This window comes from Marmota flaviventris, chromosome 4, assembly GCF_047511675.1.
Source record: "Marmota flaviventris isolate mMarFla1 chromosome 4, mMarFla1.hap1, whole genome shotgun sequence".
NCBI lineage: Eukaryota > Metazoa > Chordata > Mammalia > Rodentia > Sciuridae > Marmota > Marmota flaviventris.
The window spans coordinates 30,862,846-30,889,469 of record NC_092501.1 but is presented as its reverse complement, the minus strand read 5'-3'; the positions used below and the strand labels follow the sequence as shown (position 1 = coordinate 30,889,469).

Sequence of the window (26,624 nt, the reverse complement as noted above, 5' to 3'; positions counted from 1 at the left end):
GATTCCTGTGTTAAAGGTCGATCAGGACCTAGGAGAGCGCCCTATCCAGCGGCATCCTATAGAGCAGCTCAAGAACTGATCACATCTCAAAAGAACACCCGGTACTGCTCCCTGACCTAGTTGGCATCATCCTACTTTACAGATGAGCCACGAGGGTCTGGCTGGTGCCTAGGCTGGTGGCCACCTTGCCTCTTATCTCACATCTTCATCTGTATGTCACAATATGGTTGCACCAATATATTCCAGAGCCATGCCACAATTCAGCTTTCTAAGAACTTGGCTCAACAAATATCTGCTCAGTGGGTGGAAAGAAAAATATGTACCAGATTGGCATGGGCAGGTGGGCCATGCAAGGCTATTGAAGTTTTATAGCTCCAAATAGTAGTAGTGTTGCACATGCCAACACTACTCAATTGATGGTGTCTCCTTGAGCACTATGAGGTGACTTCTTGAACCCACGATCAATGAGCAATGTCTGCCACTGGCATGGGGAGGTGGGGAGGTGGCAGCATTGTATGTGCCACACATTTGCCACTTAAAAATTATTGTAAAAATACTGAAAAATTTCAGCCTATGTAAATGAATATCTGTGTCAAGTCCTGAGCTCTGATTACAGTTATTCTTTGTCTGCTTATTCTCCATCCTCTCTGTTCTGCTCTGTGCCCAGGGAGATGACTCCTGCTATAGGTTTCATCTTCCAATTTCCTGCCTGCTCTGGCTTCTGGTTGCACTCAACGAGAAGACTCTGGCAAACTAGAGAGAAGAGGAGACCTTTTTCTGGTCTGCAGGCCTGGCAGTAGATGCCTCTCTCTGCCACTTCCCCTCCCACCTGGTTCCAGTTGTAAGAATGCTGCTTCCTCCCCTGTCCCTTCCCTACAGGGTAGCTGTCCAGTCTCTGGGTATCTCACCTCTCTTATTTAGTCCCTTCCCTAGTGTCTCTTCATTGGAAACATGGGGTTTAAATTCTGTTTCCTACTGGGCTCCTGACTTACATAGCTATTCTAAGAAAATCCTTCCATTATTTCTATAGCTAAAAAGGAAGATGGGAACAGGGATGACTACTTCAGTCTGAAATGATGCTTTTCACTGCTTCATTCCAGCAGAATATGACTTTCTGCTATCTCACACCTGCTGTGTTCCCACAGTGCAAGCTCATATGGGCTCCTCTCCATAATGGAGACAAGGATTCAGTTTAGGTCCTAAAAGCCAAAAGCTTCTTGGATTGTAATTTTCCTCTTATGTGTCTGATTCCAGGACTAGGCAATCTCATAAACACTAATATCTCCACTGTGGAATGATCTTCTGTAGAGCCATAAATTATGAGTGTAATTACACATGACTCGTTCTGATGATGAAGGCCATTGGAGACCCTAAGTAATGCAGAGAGTGGAAAGATACAGTTGGAGTAGCACCAAGGAGGCCTAAAGTCTACCTCCAATCAGACCCATAGCTACTCATGTGCTCTTGGATAAGTTACTGCCCCTCTAGGCCCTCAGGGTTCTTGTAGGAAACACAGAAAACCTAGAATAAACAATCCCATAGGCTCCTCCCAGCTCTAACATTTTACCAGCTTTGACTCAAAGACTTTACATTGTTCAGGGCTGGGGTTGTGGCTCAGTGGTAGAGTGCTCACCTAGCATGTGTGAGGCCCTGGGTTTGATTCTCAGCACCACATAAAAACAGATAAATAAAATAAAAGTACTGTGTTCATCTACAACTAAAAAAATTTTTTTTAAAAAAGACTTTACATGGTTCAGCTGGTTAACTTTTAGAAATGGTAGCGGCCCCTTATTATCTTGACTGAATCTTCTGCATAAACGTCCAGCAGTTTTGGTCTATTGTGGCAGAGACTGCTTCATTGCCCACCAGCACATTTTCTCTCCTTCTTCTATACTAACAAAACCTCTGATTTTTAGTTCCAGGCCTTCCAGAGGCAAGATCTTCCAGATGCCCACGTCTGGGCACATCTACGGCCAAGTTCCAGACAATGAGATGAGGTACAAGGAACAAATCTTCTTCTTTGTCCCCCCACCCGCCCCCTCTCTCTTTATTTTCCATGGCTCCCATGTCTAGATGGTGCCTGTGATGGTTTGAGCACTGTATATCATCTTAGACCCCGAAGACAAGGGCTTCAAGCTAGGGAGAGTGGAGTGGTCAATGGGGAGGGGTTTAGGTCCTGGAGGAACTCCTGGGGATGAACGGCCATACAGGCCCCAGACTGCAGTCCTCCAGACTCTGATGTGAGAAAGAAATAGAATTCCTGCTTGCTGAAGCCACTCCCCCAGCTACTGATATACTGCCTTCAGCCCCCAGTCTGTCCTTCTTCATCTTGCTGTGTGGTACTGGAGCTGGGCCTTGTAAACCTTTCTCCACCTGCTGGCACAATGTTAGGTTTTGTAGGTGGAGGGCACTGCAGGGACATTGCAAGCAGAGAGGACTTCTCATCCTGATTCTGGTGAGCTCATCTGTCTTACTCTATAAGAATGGCTGCTGACAGTGTTCAGGAGAACCATTGGTACCAACCTTCAGAGTTTTACCAGTCTCCAATGGACAAATTTCTACTGGCCAGCCTTTTCCTGCAGTATGGTAGTCCCTCCCTCACCATCTGTTGTTTCCCTCACCATCATTGTTTCAGTTACCCACCATCACCTACGGCCTGAAAATATTAGATAGAAAATTCCAGAAAAAGACGATTCACAAGTTTTAAATTGTGCAACTGTTCTGAAGAGCATAATGAAATCATATGTCATCCTGCCCCATTCCTGCTTAGAATGTGACTTATCTTTTTGTTCAAGGTTTTGGGTTGGATATGAGATCTCTCTCAAAAGTTCCTGTGTTAATGCAGGAGGTGAAATAATTAGATCCGGAAAGTTATAACTTAGTCAGTGGATTAATCCACTTAGTGGACTAATAATTTGAATGGATTACTGGGTAAATGCAGACAGGTGGTATGTGGCTGGAGGAGGTGAGTCATTGTGGGCATGCCCTGGGGATTATCTCTCTTTTTCTGGCCCCTCCATCTTTCACTCTGCTTCCTGACTGCCATGAGTTGAGTAGTTTTATTCTTCCACACCCTTCCACCATGATGCTGTTTCACCTTAGGCCCAGAGCACTGGAGTTGGTCATCCATGGATGGAATCTTTGAAATCATGAGCCTAAATAAACTTTTCTTCCTCTAAGTTGTTCCTGTTGGGTATTTTGGTCACAGCAACAAAAGCTGACCAACACATCTAGCGTATCCATGCTGTATACGTTACTGCCCCACTGGTCACTTAGTAGCCATCTCAGATATCAGGTGACTATCTCAGTATCACAGGGCTTGTGTTTAGTAACCCTTATTTTACTTAACACTGGCCTCAAAGCAAAAGCAGGACATAAAACACAGGACAGACTACCTCTGGTACTACATAGCAGTGCTTCAGAGTACGTCACTGGAAGTGTTGAAACATCTCCCCTGCAGATAAGTGGTGTTATGGCTTGGATCTGAAGTTTTCTCTGAAAGCTCATGTCAGAGACAATGCAGGAATGCCAGGTAAAATGATTAGATTATGAGAACTATAACCTAATCAGTGGATTAATCCATTTGATGGATTAATAATTTGAAAGGACTATTGTACAGGGTGGTAACTGTAGGCATGTAGGGCAAGACTGGAGGAAGTAGGTATCTGGGGTGGGCCCTTGGGGACTGGATCTCATCCCCCTGACTCCTCTCTCCCTCTCTCTGCTTCCTGCACTGTGTTCCTCCATCATACCCTTCTGCCATGAAGTTCTGCCTCACCTCAAGGTCCAGAGTGAGATTGAACCTCTGGAACTGTGAGCTCGAAATATATTTTTTTCCCTCTAAGTTGTTCTGTCTGGTGTTTGGGTACAGCAACAAAATGTAGACTAACACAAAACGGGGGTGGGCGCTGTTTCTCAGCAAACTTGTCCAACCTTCAGCAGACCACAGCCACACCCTCCCTTGTGAAGTTAGAATTTCAGCCCAGAGGGGCAGGCTGGGTGGGCTCCCTCCCTGGTAGTTGTTCCTTTCCTCTGCTAGTCATGCTTTCCTTCAAGTTCTCTTCTCCTTTAGTAGTCAATCCTCTTCTGTGAGTTAACAATTATTGATATGAGATTTACTAATTACTGTTCAAATTACTGGTGTGATTCCATTCCCCCAACTGGACCCTGATGGACACAGCCAATGAATTTGGGTCCATTACTAGTGATTTCATCTTAACTGATTCAGCCATATTCACCTTCATGGGAAAAAAGTCAGTGAAAGGTACAGATAAGTTTTTTGAAGTGTTTTTTAAAAAAAACTTCTCTCTAAAAATTACTAGTGGCAAATAAGGCAAAAAAATTTTAAAAACTAGAATACAAAGTATTACTCCTGATGGGAATGTAAAGGAGTCAGAATTTTTTTTTTTTAATTTGTAGATGGACACAATAATTTTATTTTATTTTATTTTTATTTTTTTATGTGGTGCTGGAAATCAAACCCAGTGCCTCACGCATGCTAAGCAAATGCTCTACCACTGAGCCACAACCCCTGGCCCAGGAGTCAGAAATTTTTGAAGGGAGATTTGATTGGTTTTGTTTTTGCAGGGGCAGGAAAGGAACCCAGGGCCTTGGCAGTGCTAGGAAAGCTCTCTACCACTGAACTAAGCTCCCAGTCCAAAGGGTAGTTTAAAAAGCTCTAAAAGCATCTATATTCCTAGCAGTTCCACCACTGGGAATCTATCCTAGAGAAATCATTAGAGATGCACATAGAAATCGAGCTACAAGGATGATCCAGCATCATTGTTTATAAAAGCATATCTGCCAGGGGGGAAAAAAATCTGTGTGCCCAACAAAGGAGATTGGTTTAATAAATGATGGAGCATCTATGCAACCAGGTACAAAACAACTTAAATGGATGCTCTACAAGGGCGTTTATTACCTGTCATAGAAAAAGGTTCATGGAACTAAGAGAAAGTGAAATAGAAGAATGGTTCAAAGCAATTGTGTGCAGTATTTTCAGGAAAAAAAAATGTTACAAATATTCATAGAAAAAATCTGGAAGAAGATAGAATAAAATGTTAACAGTTACTTCTAAGCAACAGGATTACTGAACATATTTAGCCCTTGCACATACTTCAGAAAAAATGTTTCATGTTAAAACATAATTTCCCTTTCCTCTCCACCTCAAGGGTACCTTAATGCTTGCTGAACATATCTGGATGACTTAATTCATATTTCAACCATGACCCTGAGGCACAGCACAGCTCAGGATCCCTCCCACCCACAAAACTATGATCTTTTCCTTCCCTTTCCATCCTCAAGGCCACAAGCCAGTCTTCATGTTCCCAAGGCCAGGATGACTGGTGGTTCCTCTGCTTCCTGCTTTTGTGGATCCTAAGCTCTATATCCTTCAGTACAACAGTCCTCTGCTCAAAGCTCAGCAACAGCTCCCTATTTCCTTAGGGATATGTTTCAAATGCCTCAGCTTGACATTCACCGTTCCAAGCTTATTTCAATCTTGTCACTACTATTCTGCAAAGTAAACCAGAGTAAACTCCCAGCTCCAAACAGATCTCAAACACCCCTGTGGCCTCACCTTTCACAATACCTGAAATGCCTTCTCCTGCATCCCAGCTCTTCCAAATGCCATCCATTCTTTCAGCCAAGCTCAGGGGTTCCCACGTTTTTCACTAGGAGACCTTCTTTAATTGTCTCACGGTGATTGCTACTTTTTCTGAATCTCTATGGTATTTTCTTGAGCACCCGCCAGGGGCTAGCACTGTGTCAGTGACTGGAAAACCAAATGAGTCCAGTTTCTCACTCTGGGAGTTCATTATGCAAGGCGGAAATAGTCTCTGAGCAAGTCACAGTGACTATTCTATAGTTCTAGGTGTATAAAAGTGCTATGCTGAAAAACAAGGGTGAAGAGTGATTTAAGAGAAGGGACCTAATTGTGACTGGAAGTGACAGCAAGATGAGTCCTGGAGGAGGAGTTGGAGTTCACCAAGTGGACAGTCAGGGGATCTTTGCAGGCAGGAAAAGAACCTACTTGAAACACAGCATGATCACTAAGGAGAGGGAGGCTGAGCAATGACCAGGGCACACAGGGCTGCAGACTGCTCTCATACCAAGTACACTGGAAATCATGAAGGTGTCCTAAGCAGGTCCAACTTTGCAAACATGCTCAGATATGAGTTCACAGAGATCCCTCTGCCTACAACAAGGAAACCAGATTTCCTGAGGCAAAAGTGGCGTCAGGTCAGGCTCTAATGCAGGCTCTAATGTAGGCTGGTGGGGTCTTGGACCATGGTGGCAGTAAGGATGCAGAGAAATGGACAGACTCAATTTTGGAAACAGAACTGACAAGACTTGGGTTGGACTGCATGACACAGGGAGAGAGAGTCAGGTGGCCAGGCTGGCGACCAGTCCACCTGGGTGGACTCTGGCACCTGTGACCACGGGGTCCAGAACTTTGTGAGCCATGGAGGACACGATGGGAAACCAGGCCCAGATCAACAGAGAGATAACAAGTCCAGGGACATGAAAAAGAGTTTCAGGAGGCAGGTAGTTTGAGGCTGTTTCTGTGAGAACAGCTCAGAGGACTCGCAGCAACTCTAGGCTAGGAATCCAGGTGGGAGGAAGGGGAAGAGGCTCTGTGCAAATTGCAAGATGAGGTGGGAGATAAGTGGCCCAGCTGGCGGAGCAGCAAAGACCTAGGCTGAACATCAACACTCAAGTGCTCATGCAGGCGAGCTTGGGAATATTTATTGGTAATTGGCAGAAGTGGTTAGAGGGTGGCGTGATCACAGATAGGTCCATAACCAATCAGCAGGAAAGCTCGGTTCCTGTTGCTATGTTTGCATCCAGGCAGAACTGGATTATGAGCAGGCTGAGGGTACCAGGATAAACCTGTTTATATGCATTGGTTTATCTGTCATCCTCTCCCTGCTTCATGGGTGAGAGCGAGCGAGCAGTGGAAGAAAACATTATCACTTGCCACATGCTGCAGATCCCCAGAGAACTCTTGGCAGTCCTGAGAGGGAGAAATAAGTATCTGCAGGCCACTGAGATTGTCACTTACAGGGAAATTCTTAAGTGGGGAACAATAATAGGAATACTAATAATAGCAAGGAGAAGAGCTAACAATGAATGATAGCTTGCTAAACACATTAACATTTAATCTTCAAACAAACCCATATGATAGGTTTTCATATCATTCCCATTTTTCAAATGAGGAAACCTGAAGCTCAGAGAGGTTAAGAAACTTGATCGAAGCCAAATTGATAGTAAGGGAAGAGATGGGCTTCTAGCCTTGGGTTACCTGATGCCCAAAAAGAGTCACTTGCAAGGTGTTTCATTGCCTCTGCTCTTGAAACCCAGAGCTTCCTTGGGAAACTTGATTGTCTAGGTTATCTAGGGGAAAGAGCATGGCTGGACCTGACACTCATGCACTGCCCCTGGGCCTTCTGGAAGAAAGACGGAGGGACAGATGTATTTCAACATCCTGGGTTATTCGTTATTATTCTCAGTGCTTTGGGACTGAGAGTGCTTTGAAGGCCAGAATTCTATCATCCTTGTCAGATTCCTATGCTAAGGGCAGAGACAAGGTGGTATGTTATGGTAGTCTGGGGAACAAATACACAAACATAACCTTCAGACTAGGTGCAGTATAGATGCTTGTTTACTGTGGGTAGCAGAGTTGAGAAAAGATAGAGGATCCAAGTTAGGACAGGCCACATGGCCTGGAGTGGAGAGCAGGGATTTGAGATCCTTGTTCTACCACTTCCAAGCTCAATCCTGGGCAGGGCTCAGCCCAGGCTGTCCCCTGAACAAGCACCCAAACCATTTCCTACAATGCCCGCGAAATTACATGAGGCCAGGCCATGTCCTAGGGGCACCCGCAAAATCTGATCTATTTGAGAGATCACTAGAGGGAATGGAAGGAAAGAAGCTTTGTAAATTATTAGTTGTAGCCAGAATCAAGGAAATTTGGCAATGGGAGGGTTAATATCTTCATTTTTCCTCTTGGAAAACACTGGCGAGAGCCAAGTCTTCTTGGTTTGAGGACACGTGAAGTTATAGCTTCTCTTCAGAATGAGGGGCAAGGTCTCCTGGGAGACCTTGTGTGCCACCAACAATGTGGTATAGGCTGGTGCCTGGAGCTCTTTGGAACCTGAAGGCCATAGGAACACTGCTTTGGGAAGAAAAGTGGCCAGGAGGCACATCTCCAAACAGCCAGGAGCTGGTTTCTCAGGTGGGACCAGATGTCAGTGTCTTGGTGATACAGAAACTCTCAGCCTAACCGTCCCCAAGGAGGCTCCCAAGCTTCTAGGTAGGTTTCAGTTTGTAGGTCTCCAGATATAGAGGAGCTACCTGTGTCATCAGTCAACATCAAACTCCTAAAACATCATCGGGCTTTGGTTGTTCAGATATTGGGTTTCCTGCCAGCTGGAAATCTTGTTGGATTTCTGCAGGATGATGATAATAAAAACAAAAGTATTTACTAAACATCTACCATCTCCAGGCATTATTCTAAGTACTTTACCTATATGAATTCATTCAATCCTCATAGTAACCCTATGTGGCAGACATTAGTATCTCCATCTTGTAGATGAGAAACCTGAGTCTCAGCAAGCTTAAGCAGGTTTGCTCAGAGTCCCACAGCTATTAGTGGCAGAGCCAGGACTTGAACCTAGGCGAATGGCCTATAGTGTCTGCCTGCTTCGCCCCTGCTGCCTTACAGGAACGGAAAGCAGTGGTGTTTAAGTGAACCAATTCATCCATACATTTTGGGGACCATGACAGGTTCTTCAGCAGCCCCATGCAATTCTAGCAATGAATCTATGCTAAGAGTATGTAGCATATTTATCAAATGCTTCTATCTGCTAGACACAATATCAATTATCTTTCATACCTCAACAGCCTGCTAATAGGAATTTCTATTAACCATATAATACAGATGAGGAAACTGCAACTTAAAAGGTTGAGGAGTTGCTCAAGTTCTCACAGCTAGTAAGAGCGGAGAAGGAGGACCTAAGTCAGCCTGATGCCAAATCATGGTATGGAACCACAATGCTGCCACAAGGTCCTTGTCCTTTGTGGACCTGGGAGGAGCCAGGTACCCTAACAACCATGGCCCAGGCAGGGGAGCACCATGAGGGTGTCCAGAGAAGCACTGGTCAGCCAGATGTTCAGAACTGACCTCAGAGGTGCTGGGGAATGAAACGCCTGGCTGACCTGTCTATATTCAGCTTCCATCTCAGAGCATCTTCCTGTTCAGGCAGCCAGCTGTGTCCAGCACAGGCAGGAGGAGCCAGGGGTAGTGTCGAGGTCTGACAGGTACATAGATCATCAGTGCAGAGCTTGGCATGTGCCAGAAGCCCTGCAGATCTGGGGCTTTGTGGGTGGCTCTGCAATAACGTTATTTCCCCTCCTCCTGTCTCACTATGCAGGACAAAGGAAAGGACACTCTTATGACACACATGCCACCTGTAGGAAGAGTGTTGTTATGGTTTGGATGTGAGGTATCCCCTAGAAGCTCACAAGTGAGACAATGTAAGAAGGTTCAGAGGAGAAATGAATAGATTCTAAGAGTCTTAACTAATCAGTGATTTAATCCCCTAACAGGGATTAACTGAGTGGTAACTGAGTGGTAGGGTGTGGCTGCAGGAGGTGGGAATTAGTACGTGGCTTTGGGTATATATTCATGTCTAGAGAGTGGAGTCTCTCTCTGCTTTCTGATGTGAGCTGCTTCCCTCTGCCACACTCTCCAACCATGATGCTCTGTGTCACCTTGGGTCCTAAGGAATGGAGCTGGCCTTCTATGAACTAAGACCTCTGAAACCGTGAGCCCTCAAATAAACTCTTTGTGAGCCCTCAAATAAACTCTTCCTCTTTTATAGTTGTTCTGGTCAAAACTTTTAATCACAGCAGCAAAAAAGGGGACTAAAATAGGTGTGCAATGTCAACCACTGCACATCTGGGTACAGAAAAAAGGAAAAATGGACTCCACTGCAAGACTTGGGGACCTGGACTGGGTTGGAGTTCAGTGGTAGAGTGCTTTCCTAGCACTTGTGAGGCACTGAGTTCAATCCTCAGCACCACATAAAATCAAAAATAAAATAACAATAATAAAGTTATTGTGTCCATCTACAACTATAAATATTTTAAAAAAAGAGAAAGATTTGGGGACCTATCTGTGATGATGTCAATTTGGATTTTGTGTCTGCAAACATGAGCTCTGTTCACAGGTAGAGCATTGGAAGTTAAAGAAGCATTATTTTCAGGTAGAAAGTCCAGGCCCAAAGCTCAGTTTCCTCTAAGGCAAAACAGATGCTGTATGCTCTGGGTGCAGTGTTGAGGGTCACGGGTGGAGTTCTTATTATCTTTACCTCTCAGAGCAGCCCCACGTACCAGGCATGCTCCCCAGGCCAGTCTCCCCTTTTCCAGACACTGCTCAAGCAGTGTGAGTAGTGGCCACTGTTGGGAGCCCTGGGCTATTTGACATGTGATGGCCACACATCAGGCTTGCTTGGATGAGCTGATTTCTTAGTTGACTGTAATTCAGAAGCCAAGACAGTGAATTTACTTCCACAATTCGGCCCCTGCTCCTAATTTTTATTTACTCTTATTTTTTTTAAAGCATTTTTATTGAGATACAAAACTCCTATACTATAAAATTCACCCTTCACCTTTTTTTTTTTTTTTTGGTGCTAGTGAATGAACTTGGGGTGCTTTACCACTGAGCTATATCCTAGTCCTCTTTTATTTTTGAGTCAAGTTCTTGCTAAGTTTCCCAGGTTGGCTTTGAACTTGGGATCCTCCTGCCTCAGCTTACCAAGTTGCTGGGATTACAAGCACTTGCCACTATACCCAGTCCTCTTCACCTAATTTTGAGACTGTTTAACAACAATTAGCAGATCTGAAATTAAGAATCCCCAACTCTGGGCTGGGGTTGTGGCTCAGAGATAGAGCGTTCACCTAGCTTGCATGAGGCACTGGGTTCAATCCTCAGCATCATATAAAAAATAAAAATAGAAATATTGTGTCCACCTATAACTAAAAAGTATTTAATTTTTAAAAAGAATCCCCAACTCTAATTATACTATGTGAAATTATTAATTTATTTATTGCAAAAATTCAAACTCTTCTACAGCATTTCAGCTAATAAGTTCAATAAGTTCTTATGAACTATAATTATATAAATATCATTGAGCACTTGCCTCACACCAGAAACTGCTGAAAAATTAACGAATAATGCTTATAGCAAGTAGATTTTAGCACTTCTTTTCAAGTGAGGAAACTGAGGCTCAGGGAGCCTAAGCAACTTACTCAAGGTCATAAAGTCTTGCAAAGGGAAAGATTTTGGGGGCTTTTTGTTTGTTTTTGAGATGGGGTCTTGCTATATTTGCCCAAAGTGGTCTCCAACTTATGGGCTCAAGTGACTCTCCTGCCTTAGCCTCCTAAATAGCTGGGAGTTTAGGTGCCGTCACCATGCCCAGCTCAAGGGGCAGATTTTGAATCCACGTTTGGCAGGTGTCAGATCCTGTACCTTTAACCAGTCTTCTCTGGGACACTGCATGGAATGAACTAGGAGAGACAGAGGTAGACTAGATGCTGCTTCTGCCTGGAGACTGGGAAGACGAACACATAAGTCCAATATGGCCCTGAAACATTTCAATTCCATCAAATCAGCACCTGCCTATCAATCAGCAAGCACCTCATGACAAGTGAGAATGAAAATCAAGCTGTGGAAATGCCAGGGGCCTTAACCAGGGCGTGGCCCGTGGGACTCTCCTGGGGGCCCACTGGGTTGCCAGTTGTGAGACTCAGCTCTGCATAGAAACCAGAGTGCTGGTGCCTGCCATGAATGGTAGAAAGGCTGGAGAAGCCCTGCCCTGGGGCCCAAGAGCCCCAGGAATTCTCATGAGGTCTGCAGCCCTCTGGCCAGGGCTACTTTTCCTGTCAGGCTGACAGCAAGTATGGAGTTCCATCAGCAAAGGACCCAACCCACAGAGGGCCTGAATCACTCCTCCCTGGTACAACAGATGATGACCAATGCCTTCAGAATGCTGGATACGGTAGGTACCGGCGTTGTGACAAAATCCCCGACTCTGTAAAGTTTAACATTCTAGTCTTACATCAGCAATGTGATGGCTGCTGGCAAGAGATGCCCCAGAGAGTGTTCTAGGTGACCCCTTCCAAAACACACCTGATTAGTAAGGCATCCTGAAGAGAACGACAAGGTGGAGTGAGGCCCCAAATTCTAGGCAGAAGTAAGGTCTGAAAGTGTGAAAGGGATCTAAACCTGCTCACAAAGAAATAGACCAGTTCCCAGGCCACAACCCTCACCACTGGCTCTTGAGCCATGCATCATCAGGTGCCACGAACTTTATCATATCACCAACCCAGGACTCAGCTGTGAGTAAGCCCTGGCACCTGTCCAACCACTGGCTGAAACATAAAGCTGGCTGCCCGCAGGTTCCCTTGGATTTAATAAATTCAAAGGCTATACAAGCACTTTCACATAATCTGAGCCTCATGTAAACAATTTTGGTGACCTGAGTCACATGCCCTCAGCTCAACTCTGGGCAATTCCATGCCTTCACTCCATGTCTCCCCACATTTCTGCTTTAGGACTTTCTGAACCTGGAGGGCCCACAAAGCCTGGATGTGCAGGAGGATGGCAGGTCACAGTTTCCCTAATCAGCTACAACAATATCTCCTATCCTACATTCTTGTTTAACAATGTGACTGTGACATTCTTCCCATTGGACAGGTGAGTCTCTGTTCCCTTCCCTTGAGTCTGGGAGGGCTTGTGACCACAGTGGAAGTGATGATTCATAAGCCCAAGGCAAGACCATCAAAGGTACTATAGCTTCCATCTGGTTCTCATGGATTCACTTAGAGTCCAGTGGCCATGCTATGAGGAAGCCCAACTAGCACTCACAGAGAAACCACAAGAGGCCATTTGCAGATGTTTTATCCAACAGTCCAACTGAGGTACCAGGCAACAGCCAATCTTAACTGCAAGACATGTGAGTGAACGAGCCTCCAGAGGATTCTAGCCCCTAGCTGGTGAGTCACTCCAGCCTGCAAATCTTCTTAGGTGAGGCTCAGACAACATGGGACAGACAAAAGCCATGCTGCTGGGTCCTTTCCAAATTCCTAATCCACAGACTCCAGATATAAGAACATGGTGATTGTTCTACACCACTGAGTTGGGGGTGGTCTCTTGTGCAGGAATAGAGACTGGATCAGGGAGCAAACAACGAAGGGAGCAGCCTCTGGATAAATGCTTCAGCCTCCTATCCTTTGGCAGATAATTCTAGGAAATATTCTGTAAGCTTCTCTGAGGTCCCATTGGGGTCAAAATCCCATCACATAAAACAGCTACCTCAATCCCACTCCCTATATGGAATTTCCTTCTCTATCTCACCCTTCCTGCTCCCTCCCCTCTGGTTCCTGGGATTGCTTTCCAAACACACTGTCTACACACAAGTCCTCGTATAAGGCCTTGCTCTCTGAGGAATTCAAATAAAACTAGCCTTATATCTAGCCTACAAGACAAGTATTTTTGCTCTCATCTCCATTTTGCAGATGGGGAGAATGAGGCATGGAGAAGTAAAATGACTTGTTAACAGTCACACAGAGAGTAAGAGGCAAGGTCTGATAAGGATCCAGGCCTTCTGGCTTGAATCTACTTAAAGAGCTATGGATGAGGTCAGGCAGCAGCAGAAGGCGCACCAAGCTTTGCTCTCAGAGGCCTGGTGGTGGGAGGGTGTTATGATTTACTGTATAGTACAGGGTTGTTCTGTCTGAATCAGAGGAAAAGCAAAACAGCAGAGCTATAAACCACTGGACAAAAATATGTACCCCAGAAACCCAACGTCCCTCACCAGCCCCAGGCCAGGAGTGCTTCACAGATTCAGTCCCACTCCATAATCATCTGATATAAAAGTCATCCCCCTTCACAGCATCAAAGACTGTCTATTAGTAAATATAGAATTTACAGCTTAAAATCTGCTTCAAAAGATCTGCATGAAGATGTTCTTTCCACATATTTCTAGAAAATCTATTTATAAAGTACCTAACAATGTGTCCAACCACTGTTCTAAGCACTTCCATCTATCAGAAATTATAAATCAAATGACTTGTTCAAGGTCATGCAATTTATAACGGCAGAGCAAATGGTAAAATAAATGGTAAACTGGTAAAAATGGTAAAAAGTAAATTGAAAAAGTGATGAACTATAAACATTAACATTGTAAACAGTACATATAACACTTGCAAGTTTGCTCAGCCTCTGAAAGCCTGGCTGGAATCAAAGGTCACAAAACCATAAAACACTGAATAGGAAGGAACTGGGGGGGCTCAAATGCCTGTTAGGTGTGAAGTGGTCCCAGGGCAAGATGGCTGATGAGAACCAAGAGGAAAGCACCCCAGAACTGTCATTCTTAACAAGACCAAAATCTTCCTTCCACAGGGGATGCGTCCAAGGTGACACAGCTACTGAGAGGCCAGGAACAGATCCAAGTCTCTCCCCTCTGCATGCGGGATCCACAGAGAATGGAGACCAACAATGGAGAAGAGACACGTGGGAACTATTTTAGACTAGAAACCCTGAAGCAGATCCTAGGAGAAGGGCTTCTGGCTGAGACAGGAATGAGCTGCTCTTAAAAGTTTGCTTTAAATACGCAACCAGGAAGTGCAGTTCCCTTCAGCTGAGCCCAAAGGCAAATCCTTTCATTGAGACTTCAGTGCCCTCTGAACTGCTTGTTACCCTTCCCTAGGCTAGTTCCTTGATCTAGGCTGTTCCCTAGATCAAGGAATTTCCATGAGATTGGGTAGAATGAGATTGTTTCCTTCTCCCTAGGTCTCCCCTGCCATTGCCCTCTTCTGGCCGCTCTTAGCATCACATAGCCCGGAGAGGCCAGAGGGTTGGGAGGATGCAGAGCTAACAGAAACCACACTCCCAGGATCCTCCACGTTTTCGCCCTGCCAGCCCATCCCATCCTGTGGGCAACAGTTGCAGAACATGCCTGCCCCTGGTTATCCAACATTCTCTCCAAAACTGCTAGAGAAAATGAGGTCCCATCAGGCTACACTGCCTCAGGGATCTCCCTCAAGGCTGAGACAAGGCTGGGAAGCTCTCACAGACAGCACTGTGTCTTTTTTACCTCTGGATTTGCGGTGTCCAGGCCAGCATCCAACATACTGCAGGTGCTCAACCTATTCCTGAGCACCAGCTGCTGTACTGCCTTCCGCAAGTGCCAGCTCCCACCTGGCAGAGACCAGTACCTGACAGGTGTTGCTGGTGGCTGATCCACCTCTGCCCCATTCTCCCAAACTCAGTACCCTCTTTTCAGGGCCAGACCGCCATCCCAACAGCACTCTGGATACCCTTCTCCCTTGGCTATGAGTGATGTCCCCTGAGGCACTGCATGCTACCTGCTGACATTCTCTTGAATTACTTCTGCCCACCTTCCGAACTCAGAAGACCCACAAGACATAGCACTAGGTGGATATTCTGCAAGAATCTTCCCTGTGGTAAAACCAGGCTCCTCATGCCTGGTTTGATCTTCAACCTTTATGTAATCTTGAGGTCTCACAAATTCCCTAGGTCCTCTAGCCTCTTAGGAACCCTTTCTTTCCTGACTTCCTCTGGTTTCCACCCAGGCTATACCAGAGCCACTGCAGTAACAATAAAAATAACTAAAATGCTATCATCGTCATTCCATTGGAAAATAATTTTTCCATAAATCATCTGAGCCTTCCTATTTGCTCCCCAATTTAGAGATGAGGAAACGAGGCTGAAAGAGGAAAGAGAGAATGCAGCTCTGGACCATGACACTGGCACAGACCTGGAAGACACAACCAGCCTTCTGAGGGTGACGGCTTACCTCTTTCTGCTCCTCTCAGCTGGCCGCTAAGTGACACTGGCTAGACAATGCTCAGAGATAAACACCACTACCCACGGGCCCCTGGCCACAGAGCAGGAGTGGGGTCCTCTGAGCCCAGCACCTCCCCGGGAGGAGAGCAACCCCCTGGCCTGGCTGGGAACTGCCCCTTCAGCTATCTTTGGAACCTGCGCTTGGGTCCTTCTGGGGCTGACAACTCAAGGATTCCTGCTCAGAAGCCACTACCCAGAGAACCCCCAGCTAGATGGTAGTTAGCGGGAAGCAGAAGCCGCGCGTCCCGGGCGCCGCTTCCTGGCGGGATTAGAGCACCTGCTGGTTTCCATCTCCGCACGCCCAGGGCAACTCCGGGCCGGGACGATGGTGAGGGGACTACCGGGAAGTTTGCCGCAATTCAAGTCCTGCGCATTCTTCCTAGGCGACCCTTCCTTCTACAGACCGTGAAGCTTTTCTCTTTCTTCTTAAAATTCTTCCCAAGAGTACCTACAGATCTTGGGAAACTTTGAGCAAAACTTACAAATGCTGTGAAGCTAGAGCCAGCAACTCCATCTGAGCCCCGGAGCGCCGCGCCCAGCCGGTTGCTCTGCCACAGCCCAAAGCGTCCGGCGGCGGCTGGTGCTGAACCCTCGGCTGACAGGCAGCCTCGGACCCTCAGCGCCCTCTCGGCCTCGGGTACTCAACCCGATTCGCTTTGGGAACGTCCCTGCGGCCACCACCCGGTGAGCGCAGCAAACCTGCCGGAACGTCCAGGGCTCAGAGGGGTATTTAAGCAGCTCCTAGTAAGCATTGTTTTCCCGGGGAACCCGGGGCATCTCCAGGGAGGGGAGGGGAGACCAGCCCCACAGACTGCAGCTCCGGCTTGCCCACCACTCATTTGCATTTCAAAGGCAAACTTCTGCCGGACTTCCCCGGAGGCGACGGCACCTACCGGCTTTGCACGGGTCGTGGTAATGCTCCAGCTGCTGCTCCGCGCCCTCCTCGCCTTCCAGAGCCGAATAGTCCGAGGCGACGTCCAAGCGCTCCTCCAGCCCCCCAGTGCCGCGGGGCAGCGGCAACAGCAGCAGCAGCAGGGGCGGCAGCAGCAGTGACACCGGGGCCCCAAAGGCAGTCGCCCGGGGCATGGTTGTGCGGGGCGGCGGGGGCCGAGGGAGTTGCGTGCACAGAAAGCTCGGGTCGGGCGAGGGACGGTGCACGAGGTGGGCTCGCGGCGGTCGAAGCTCGGCGGTTACACGCGGCTGCGGGGCATGGCTCTGGCGCAAAACGAGCTGAGCGCGGCGCTCCCTGTCCGTGTTGGGGCACCCGGAAAGCAGCCGCTCGGAGTGACTTCCCCAGCGGCCGGGGCTGCGGCGGCTGCGACTGTAGCGGTGGCGGCGGTGGTTGGAGCAGTGGCCGCTCCGCCCCTCTCCACCAGGGCTGGACCACAGAGCCCTCGCCAAGGACCCCGGACAACCAATCACTCGGGCGCCCGAGACGAGGCCCCTCCTCTTCCCGGCACCTCCGCAACTTCGGAGGAAGGGGAGCAAGGTGAAGATGCTGAAGGCAAGGGCCGGGGACCAGCGGCGCGCCCACCCAGTGGAAGGCGCCCTTGGTCGGATGCCACCTTGGCCTTCGGCCCTCGGGAACATAGCTCCAGGATATCAAACCTGGGCTTCCCGCCTTATTCTCAAAACTCACTTTACAACTCCCCGAGGCACACGTGGACGAAGGCAGGAACACGGCCAGCAGCCCTATTTGAGCGGTTCGCGTCTCTACCAACTCGCAGTGTGTTTTCAGACCATCGCTTCTCTGAAGAGATAAAGTCCCTCTCACCGCAGGAAAAAGCAAGGATTCTCTGAGCTCTCTCAACATCCCCTCCTCCAGTTGTTGCAGCACCCACCCAAGCTCATGTATTGGCTGATGACGTGTAAAGAAGAACGATTTAAGACGACAGATTTCCCCTCTAGGTGACCCTATCCTTTAGTAAAATAGTCTAAGATGTTTCCTACAGGCAAAAAGAACAAATGAACGTGCTTTTTGTGTTGAATTACAGACATGTTTTATCAAATAAGTTCCTCACCATTAATTTAGTGGAATAAAAATGATCAATTTCTGGAATTTTTTCCCCCAATGAAAAACATATGCCCAGATAGCTTAGGAGCACAATAAAAAAAAAAAAAATTGAAACCTATGTTTTGAATGTTGTACCTTATGTGTAAAAATTGTCAGAACTGAGCCATCTTGATTTAGAGACATTATCATTTGCTTTTCAAAAATCTTTTTATGCAAGCATTGCCTTAAGTATAACACAGCAATGTGTACACGCAGAGGCTTTTATCAACACACCAGTAGAATCTTCTTGCATTCAGACTGAAAGCAGAAAATTAGACTGAACTTTTCTTTGGAGTTTCCATATGGTTTTACAACCACTAATGACAAAATAGTTCACATGAGACACTGAGCTGGGCTTTACACCAGATTCTCAATTTCTTATGTTTTCTCACCTATTAACTAGATAATTCCTTCAAACCAGGAAAAGGTAAAAGCATAACCACTGGAAGGTACTGTAGGATTATTTTGTCCTGAATCTTCAAAGAAATGCAGAGCCTCCTCTATCTCTGCCTGTTACCCAAGTTCTTTTCAAATGGGTACACATAGAATGGAGCCAGATTGGGCAAGATCTGTTTAGAAACTGGCAGGTGGGAGGAGGGAATGCAGAGGGGGGAGGGGCAATGCCACCAAATGGCAGGGAAGGCCAAGTGGCCACTAAATAGGCAATAGGTGTGGGAGGCAACTGAACAGCATTTCTGCTTGAATGCTGAAAGGAGTCAAACCCAACGCCATAGTTCTCTGAGTTCACCCCAGTGAAGGTCACCACCTGTCAGTAGACAAGTCCACAAAGTCAACATCTAAAAGGCCTAACAAACTTCTGTGACACTTGCAGGTCTCCAGATGGCACTAGGCAAACAGCCAACTGGCTTCCTCATTAGCAGGGAATTCCTCTAAATAGAGGAAAATAGATGAGAGACCACCTCTTGTGATGCACTGAGGTTGTGAGCTTTTATTGCCTCTGCAACCCACCTAGTGAGGAGCTACCAGATCTTCTCATCAACACCTTTTGTCCAAATATTTTGAAGGCTGGTGCTCCTGGATGAGCAAACTGTACAGTTTTATGTCAGAAGGCATGTTTAGATGCTACTTTCCTCTATCAATAAACAGCAATAAAATATTTATATTGTTAGGAATAACAGGGAGGGTCAATATTTTCAATTCTACAGCTCCTGATTTCACTCATCATTTTTACAATAAATTCTGGGTTTGAATAATTTTAAAAATACATTTTTAATTTAAATCCCATGAAAAAAAAACCTGAGTAAATTTAAAATAAAAGGCTCTATGACCTAAAGCTGATCAATTTAGTTCCATTTTACATTCCTAATTATGTGAGAGTTTCCTCCCCATTACCTCCAGGTCCAGTAGAAAACCTGCAAGTGGATTTTCGTTGCTTGGTGAGATGTCTTACCCTGCCAGCTTCTTCCATCTGTACCCCTATGCCCAAAGTAACTAGGTTCATTTCAGTGCTCTCAGACTCCTTCCAGACAACTGAATTGATCCTCTGTAGTTATATCATCTTGGCCACTTATCATTTTACCTTTCCAGATCACTATATATCAAAACCTCCTTCAGCATAGAGGGTAGAATTTCCACAATGAAGTGGGCACTTTCCCCTACCAGCTCATTTCTTCCTTTACACTGCTGACCACTGAAAAGGTGCTATGCTCTTTACAGAAGGCAATTAAAATAATTGTTAATATTTTTAGCAAGTACTTAAGACCCTTTGGGCTCTTCAAAACCTTTGTCCTTGCTGGAGGTAACAAACCAGGCCCTGAATTCACCTTCAGGCCTTTCTCTTACCTTCCCAGCACTGGCTCCTGCCATCTCCCACAATGCTCTTGCCCCTGTAAACACCTAGTCATCCTAATGGGGTCCTGACATCTCATATCTCCAAGTCTCTGCCTGGGAAAGATTGATAGCCACAGACCCTACATCCAGCATTGAATATAGCAACTATTACATCTACAGTCCTTGCCTATTCAACAGGGTTGCCCTACCCTACTGGTCTCTAACTGTATGTAGCACACCTCTCTGACCAAATCCAGCTAGGAGTCACCTTCCATGTCTCACTCTCTAGACCTTCACCTTCCTTCACCAACCTTCAGAATCAAGTCAAGTAACCTCAGTGACTTAGATTGTTATTATATGGAGTTAACACTGGCCAGTTAAAATGACTTAACTTCTCCCTACAACTACCTCCATTTGTTTTCATTTGAAACTCCTTTCACCATAAAGTATGCAGACTTTGAAAAGGAAAATCATTTAAAACAATCAAATGACTTTAAATACATTTTTAGGTTTGTTGACTCCATGGGTCCCAGTGTAGGTCTATTTCCTCCTTTTCTAATGTTATATCATAGACTTAACAACTTAAATTTTGAAATGGAGAAGTTGACTGCATAGTAGATCCCTCTACCTTTAGTCTTCCAACCAGACATAATGTTCATTAAAAACCAGAAGTAATCCAAGTTTGTACTAATAATCTGGCTAACAGAAATTGCCGAACATAAAGGCAGCTAATAAAATTAGAGGGAGAAAAGAACGAAATAAGTTAATAAAGATCTTGAAAACTAGTTAAAAATATGAAAAGAAAAAAGTAAAAATAGACCTTAGCACATTACAAATAATCCCTTCTATTTGCAGGGACACTAATATTCAATGTGACTTTCCAGGCATTATCCATTGCTTTAGGCTGGGAAGCTGACACCTCCATTTTACTGTTACAATCACCAAGACAACAGGACCTTGATCTTGATTATTTTTGGACTAAAAATAAGAGCCTCTTTAGGCGACTTAGACTCTAATGTACCCTCTTCCAGCTTCCTAGATGGTTAAGGATACACATGAAACGTCTTTGAAGAAGTAAAAAGTAGTAGACAAAAGGCGGTGTGTTATCAATCAGGAGAGGGACAAAATCAGGACAGGCGTGAGGGGCTTGAGTACAGGATCCAAAGCTTATAGTCAAAGGAAATGGTAATAGAAGGAAAAAAAGATCATCTTTTTAAAGGAACAAAACTATTCTTCCAACTTTTCAGCACATTGACTTTTTTTTTTTTTCCAAAATATAAATCTTGGGGAAAAAAACCCACACCCTAAATTTTAAATCTTTATTTCATGGGCCAGCAAACTATGGCCAGAGTGTTTCTTTTGTACATTCAATGGAATACAGTAGTGCTGGTTTATGTATGTACTACCTGTGATAGATGCTTTGTGACAGAATACTTGTGACAGGCCGCAGGACCTTTAATAACTAAATTATTTACTACCTGGCTCTCAACAGTTTCTGACTCCTGCTCTATTTAACTGCGGAAAGCTATCAGTAATCTCTTAATATGTGTGCCAATAATAGTTGGTGATCCCTTACACTTGGTTCACCTGTTTCAAAAAGGAAAGAAACAAAGCATCCAAGGGAAGTACATTTAACTTTTTATTACTTTTTAAAAATCCAACTTCAGATAAATTAACAGACTAGATTAGAACCTCAATTGTATCTGATACATTATATACTGGATTTTTATGACTGAAAAGCCAGCTAGAATATGGCCTACACAAACCAAGGGTGTATACAAAATGGAAGTGATCATCGGGCAAAAATTGTTTCCTTCCAACTCTGTCGATTGTCCATGCTCTGTGGGGATTTATAGGTTCCAGTTTAACACAGATGAAAAGCCCAAGTGAGATTGCTTTTCCAAGAATGCTCTGTTGTCCTTCCAACAGAATTCCATGTTTTCTTCCTTGCCTTAAGCTCTTAATAACCTTTATAACTCTCAAATAACCTAAACTGAAGAACTAGGGTAAACACAAACTATGCTTAGTTGGTCAGTTACTACGAGCCTAGTTCACCAATACTTCATTATAAGTCAGTTTCACAAGTTTCTTGTTGCCATTTTCTAACAGTGAATGAGAACTTAATTTTATTTTTGTCTTTGTATATTTCTATCTGCAGCTCTAAGAATGTCAAATCAGATACCTTTTAGGGAATGCTCAAAGGAGAGAACTAGACTTAATACTCAGACTGAATTTAAATCTTACAAAATTTCTGCAGGTATAATGTTAACTCTGATCTACTCTATCTGCAAATCTAGTCTATTTCTGTACACATTTTCAAACAATCTTCCTAAATTTCCACTTCTCTGATTAACTCTTGATTATTAAAACATAGCTTCATAATTATAGAACTTTAATGAAGATCTTTTATAAAATATTAATGAATATTTGTTTTTATACAGCACTACTCCTACTTATTGTATGTTCCAATAAACCAATAGAATAAAGCACTAAGACACACTGAAATCTAAACTTAAAACCCAGATGGAACTGCGGTGTATAGATTTTTACAAACAGGCCTTTCCCCCTTAGAATTCATATACAGAAGCCCTTCAGTATGTAGCTCTTCCTGAACAAGTTACATTAATATGCTGTATCTTTTTACATTTGTAAAAATTGAGGACACTTTAAAATAATATTTATTTGCAAGACATTTGGCATATGGTGGTTGGTAAACATTTGGGAAACAAAAGCTATATCAAAATGAATATAATTTGTGAATAAACCCTAAAAGTGGCTTTTGGAAGAACTGGAATTTGCAGCAACCACCTTTATAAAGAGGTCTATCCACTTTCAGAGGAAAATACCCAAGTATACCATTCACTAGGTTCAGACATCACCACAATAAATGAATTTTAAGAGTATGGGATTTGATTTATGGGCAAACCCAGTACCATCTAAGAACCCAACATGGTACATACTGAAGAAAACTTTACCACCTTCCTTTTGTTACAGTTCTACTTTATCCTACCCTTGGATGAGCAGATATATGAAGCAATGTAAACTACTAATGTAGTTAAATTTCAGGAGAAGCATGCTTAAAGACAGAGAAAGTTTATCCTTAGTTTTTGATAGTGTCCAAAGTGTCAGTTGAGCCAACATTAGCAAATTGAAGACATATGCAGCATTGATGGAGTGTAGAAAAACCCCACCTTTCAATTAACTTAAATAATATTCTACTTTACTATTCTACAACTGATGAGTGCTAGGGAGCTAAACCATTTGTAAACTATCTTTTTCAAGACTCACATATATATTTACCTCTCTATGAAGCCACAAACCAATGAGCCTTTTTCCTAAAGGACTTTTCAAAGTGATTTATGTTAATGTTGATGTTCTTAATGTATTTGGAAACTAGAAAATCACTTTTCAGATTCCAAAGAATGTCAAATACAGCTCAACTTAGTAGAGTTGGTGCAAATGAAAGCAGCTAAACATATTCTCAACCTTATATCTTACCTGCAAGAATCATATCACAAAAATAAACTGCATTTTGATTAAGACAAGTTTGCCACTCAGTTTATACTCCATCAGATAGCCTATGTTCTTATACTAAAAGTGCTCTAACATGTTAAAAAATTACACAATATAAGCAATTAAATATTGCCTTTTAGTTTCTTTTCTTACAAGATCATAAAGGCAGGTGAGAAGACAAAGTGGAAGAACCAGTAGATTACATTTAATATCACATTCTGTCTTGAAAAAGAAGTTCTACCTACAGTTTCTGTTTGTTTATATCAACCACACTTGAGGTGAAAAATTCACTCTTCATAGGTCTTATATGCCACAACATAGGATATGGAGTCCATTACTTTATAGAAATATATTTTTGTAATGAAAACATCTAATGTAATTATTATTGACATGATTTTCACATTAAGGTTTAATACAACTGATTTGAGACTTTCTAAAAATACCAATATACAGTATTGTTTTAGGTGGTCATTTGCATAGCAAACCATTAAACTAGAAACTCAGTGGTTCTAGGAAAACTTTACATTATGGATAGTTCTGGGAAAAATGTAATCAAAATTAAGATCTCTTAGAAAACTGTAACCTATATTTGCTAACCACTTATACCCCACCCAACTTTACAGGGTATACCAACCTAACAGATTTTGCACCATAGTTTCATTCAAAAGGTTTGTCATTCACTTTGTGACTATACTGGATAATCTAGATGTACGACAGTTTGGGGATTTTGAAGTGAGAGTCCTCTGTATTAGAAAGGCATATTTTATAATCTATTAAAAAATAACTGGCATTAAGTAATATTGCCTTTTGAACAGTTATCTTTCAAATTGCAAACACATCTATTTCCACAAAACAATTTGGTCAGGAAATTTTATTTGAACATTCTAAAGCAGTAATGCTTTAGATGTTACTTAAGTGTCCCAGACAGGATTAACAAAATTAAATGTTTCTAAATTACAAATTTAGCTCCTGTAGGAGTCTCAGAAAAGAAACAGAAGAAAACAATGCCCCTCCCAAAAGAAGTATGACACACACATTTTGAAGAAACCCCAATGTTTCATGCAATGGTAGGCAAGATGTAAAAAGCCACCCAAATTCACACATTTCTACACCAATCATCATCAGAAAAAAGTACTCCGTAGTCCATCTGTACATCCAAACGCATCTGGGAATCTACACCTACGTTACATTATTTAATGTTATGTACATTTATTACCCACCCCCCTTGCTTTTAATAATTTCTTATGTAAAGCCTTCATTCAAACGCAAAAAAAGATTTTAAGACTAACCTTGGGGGGAAAAAGATAATCACTTTAGACATTCAGTTAAAATGTAGTTTATCTAAATCTCAAAATGTTTAATAAAAACAACTTATCTTCTCCATTTAACACTTGGCTTTCTAACTGTACAGTAAATTGCATTGTAGAGAGTACACCTCTATCTTCAGACTGTATCTTCTTTGGATGGAATTAAGATATAACTGGAAAATTTTAAGATAAATAAATGGGAAGCTGGTCCAACTAAGATGACAGCAGATATATTACATGCAGAATTTAATATTTTTTAATTCTTTTTTTTAAAAAAAAGGATGCAGTTGAACTGGAGGAGAAAAAAACCTATAACAGGTCAAAAAAGAACCCAGATTCAATATATAAAAATGTCCCACAATAGGTCAACGATGGCAGTAAAAATAAGAGAAAAAAAAAAGTAATCTTTCTGGAACATCATTTTTCAATAATGTAGAAACACTAAGTGCCAGGAAGATTTCTACTCATGTAATTTTAGCATCCAAGTTTCCCTCTACTTATTTTATTGGAACAAATGCTTTAAATAAACTATTTGTCCTCTTCACTGAAGAGAGCTGGTCTATTTCATCTTTAATGAGCTAGTTTTTGGGAAGATTAGCCATGTACTGTAGTAATGCCTACTGCATAAAATCCAAGCATTTGCTGTGAACAGTTGGAGAAAGCAGTCAGTACGAACCTAGGATCAATGGAAATAGATGTTACTTTAAGCCATCCACGAAAGAGACCCACAAAGTACCCAGTGTTAAGCCCAAATCTCTTCTTGCGCTTTTTTTGCTGTGCAAGTTCCACCCCTATGAAAGAGAAATTGATCCGAAGTTCCAGGTTTTCTTGGGTCTCTAGTCAATTTTCACATTAGTATAGATTTTTCGGACAAAGGCACTTGTTCCCATGTAACCAATTGCTCCTGCAAAGATAAAATAAGATGTTTTAAAACAAACATAGAGCAGTATCCATTATTTACACAAACATTATTCTAAGATAATGTCTTTACATTAGCATTCTCCTTGAACTTACTGAACTATATATCATTTGCTTTGCAAAGTATCTGTTACCATCAGATACCAAGTCTGAACTAATGTAATTTTTTTGATCAAATAGCAATTATTACTTGTATAATCAGTAACTATGAAACTGATACATCACGAGTGGGGGGAACCTAAGGGTTGTGGCTCAGTGGTAGAATGTTCGCCTAGCAAGTGCTGGGTTCCATCCTCAGCACCACATAAAAATAAAATAAAGGTATTATGTCCAACTAAAACAAAACATTAAAAAAAAAAAAGTAAGAAGTGAAGAGGAACATAGAACCCTGGCCCAGTGGCTTCTATAGCTCTAGAGAAAAGGTACTTTCTGACATCTTCTTAAGTTTAAGTTAGAAGCTGTGTGTCTGTGGTAGAAAGGATAATATATTTGAAGAAATGGACAAGAGATATAGGTAAGTAAATCAGCAGTTTTGAAAGCAGTGATATCTGTCATTTTATTAATAAAGTATCTACCTCCCACGTCTAAAGTAGTGACTGGTACATGAAAAAGTACTCAATAAGTATTTGTTGAACGAATGAACAAATTGGATAGTTCCTTACTACAAATACTTGGGATTCTTTAGAATAAGTGTCAGAGAAAATTCTCTACTAGATTTAGGAATTCACTACCTAGCTCAGTTTTCTTAGTTTTAAGGTAAACTGTCCATGAGTTAAAAATGGTACACACACATGTGCCTAATTGGTCACTTTTGAACCATCTTTTATTCACCCAACTGGTGAATGAAAGCAAAGAAACAAACATGTATCTACCCTGCATCTCCTATACATGAACTGTACCCTCAAGGTAACCAAATGGCTGATGAAGGCAGGCTCTCCATATAGGAGTATCCCACCTAATAAATACAAAAGTAACAACAGAATTAGATTATTATGACCACTAATTAATTATTTCAGGTAGGCAATATTTGTCAATGGCTGCTAACCTCACATACAGAGAGGCCCAGACACAACATACACGATGTAATGAAAGTTTACAAACCACCTGT

The 26,624-nt window shown here is 43.3% G+C and overlaps 2 protein-coding genes across 2 annotated transcripts in view; both read right to left on the bottom strand.

Annotated features, from left to right (window-relative positions):
- The window catches only part of Tll2 (tolloid like 2), a 118,277-nt gene extending 101,257 nt beyond the window's left edge, over positions 1-17,020 (bottom strand). The window contains exon 1 of the mRNA XM_027930189.2: positions 16,828-17,020. Coding sequence (XP_027785990.2) covers positions 16,828-17,020 — 193 coding nt within the window. The remainder of the gene's footprint in view (positions 1-16,827) is intronic.
- Positions 17,021-21,404: 4,384 nt separating this feature from the next.
- Positions 21,405-26,624, bottom strand: part of Tm9sf3 (transmembrane 9 superfamily member 3) — a 65,233-nt gene continuing 60,013 nt past the window's right edge. The window contains exon 15 of the mRNA XM_027929996.2: positions 21,405-25,502. Within this exon, the coding sequence (XP_027785797.1) occupies positions 25,435-25,502 (68 nt within the window). The 3' untranslated portion in view covers positions 21,405-25,434. The remainder of the gene's footprint in view (positions 25,503-26,624) is intronic.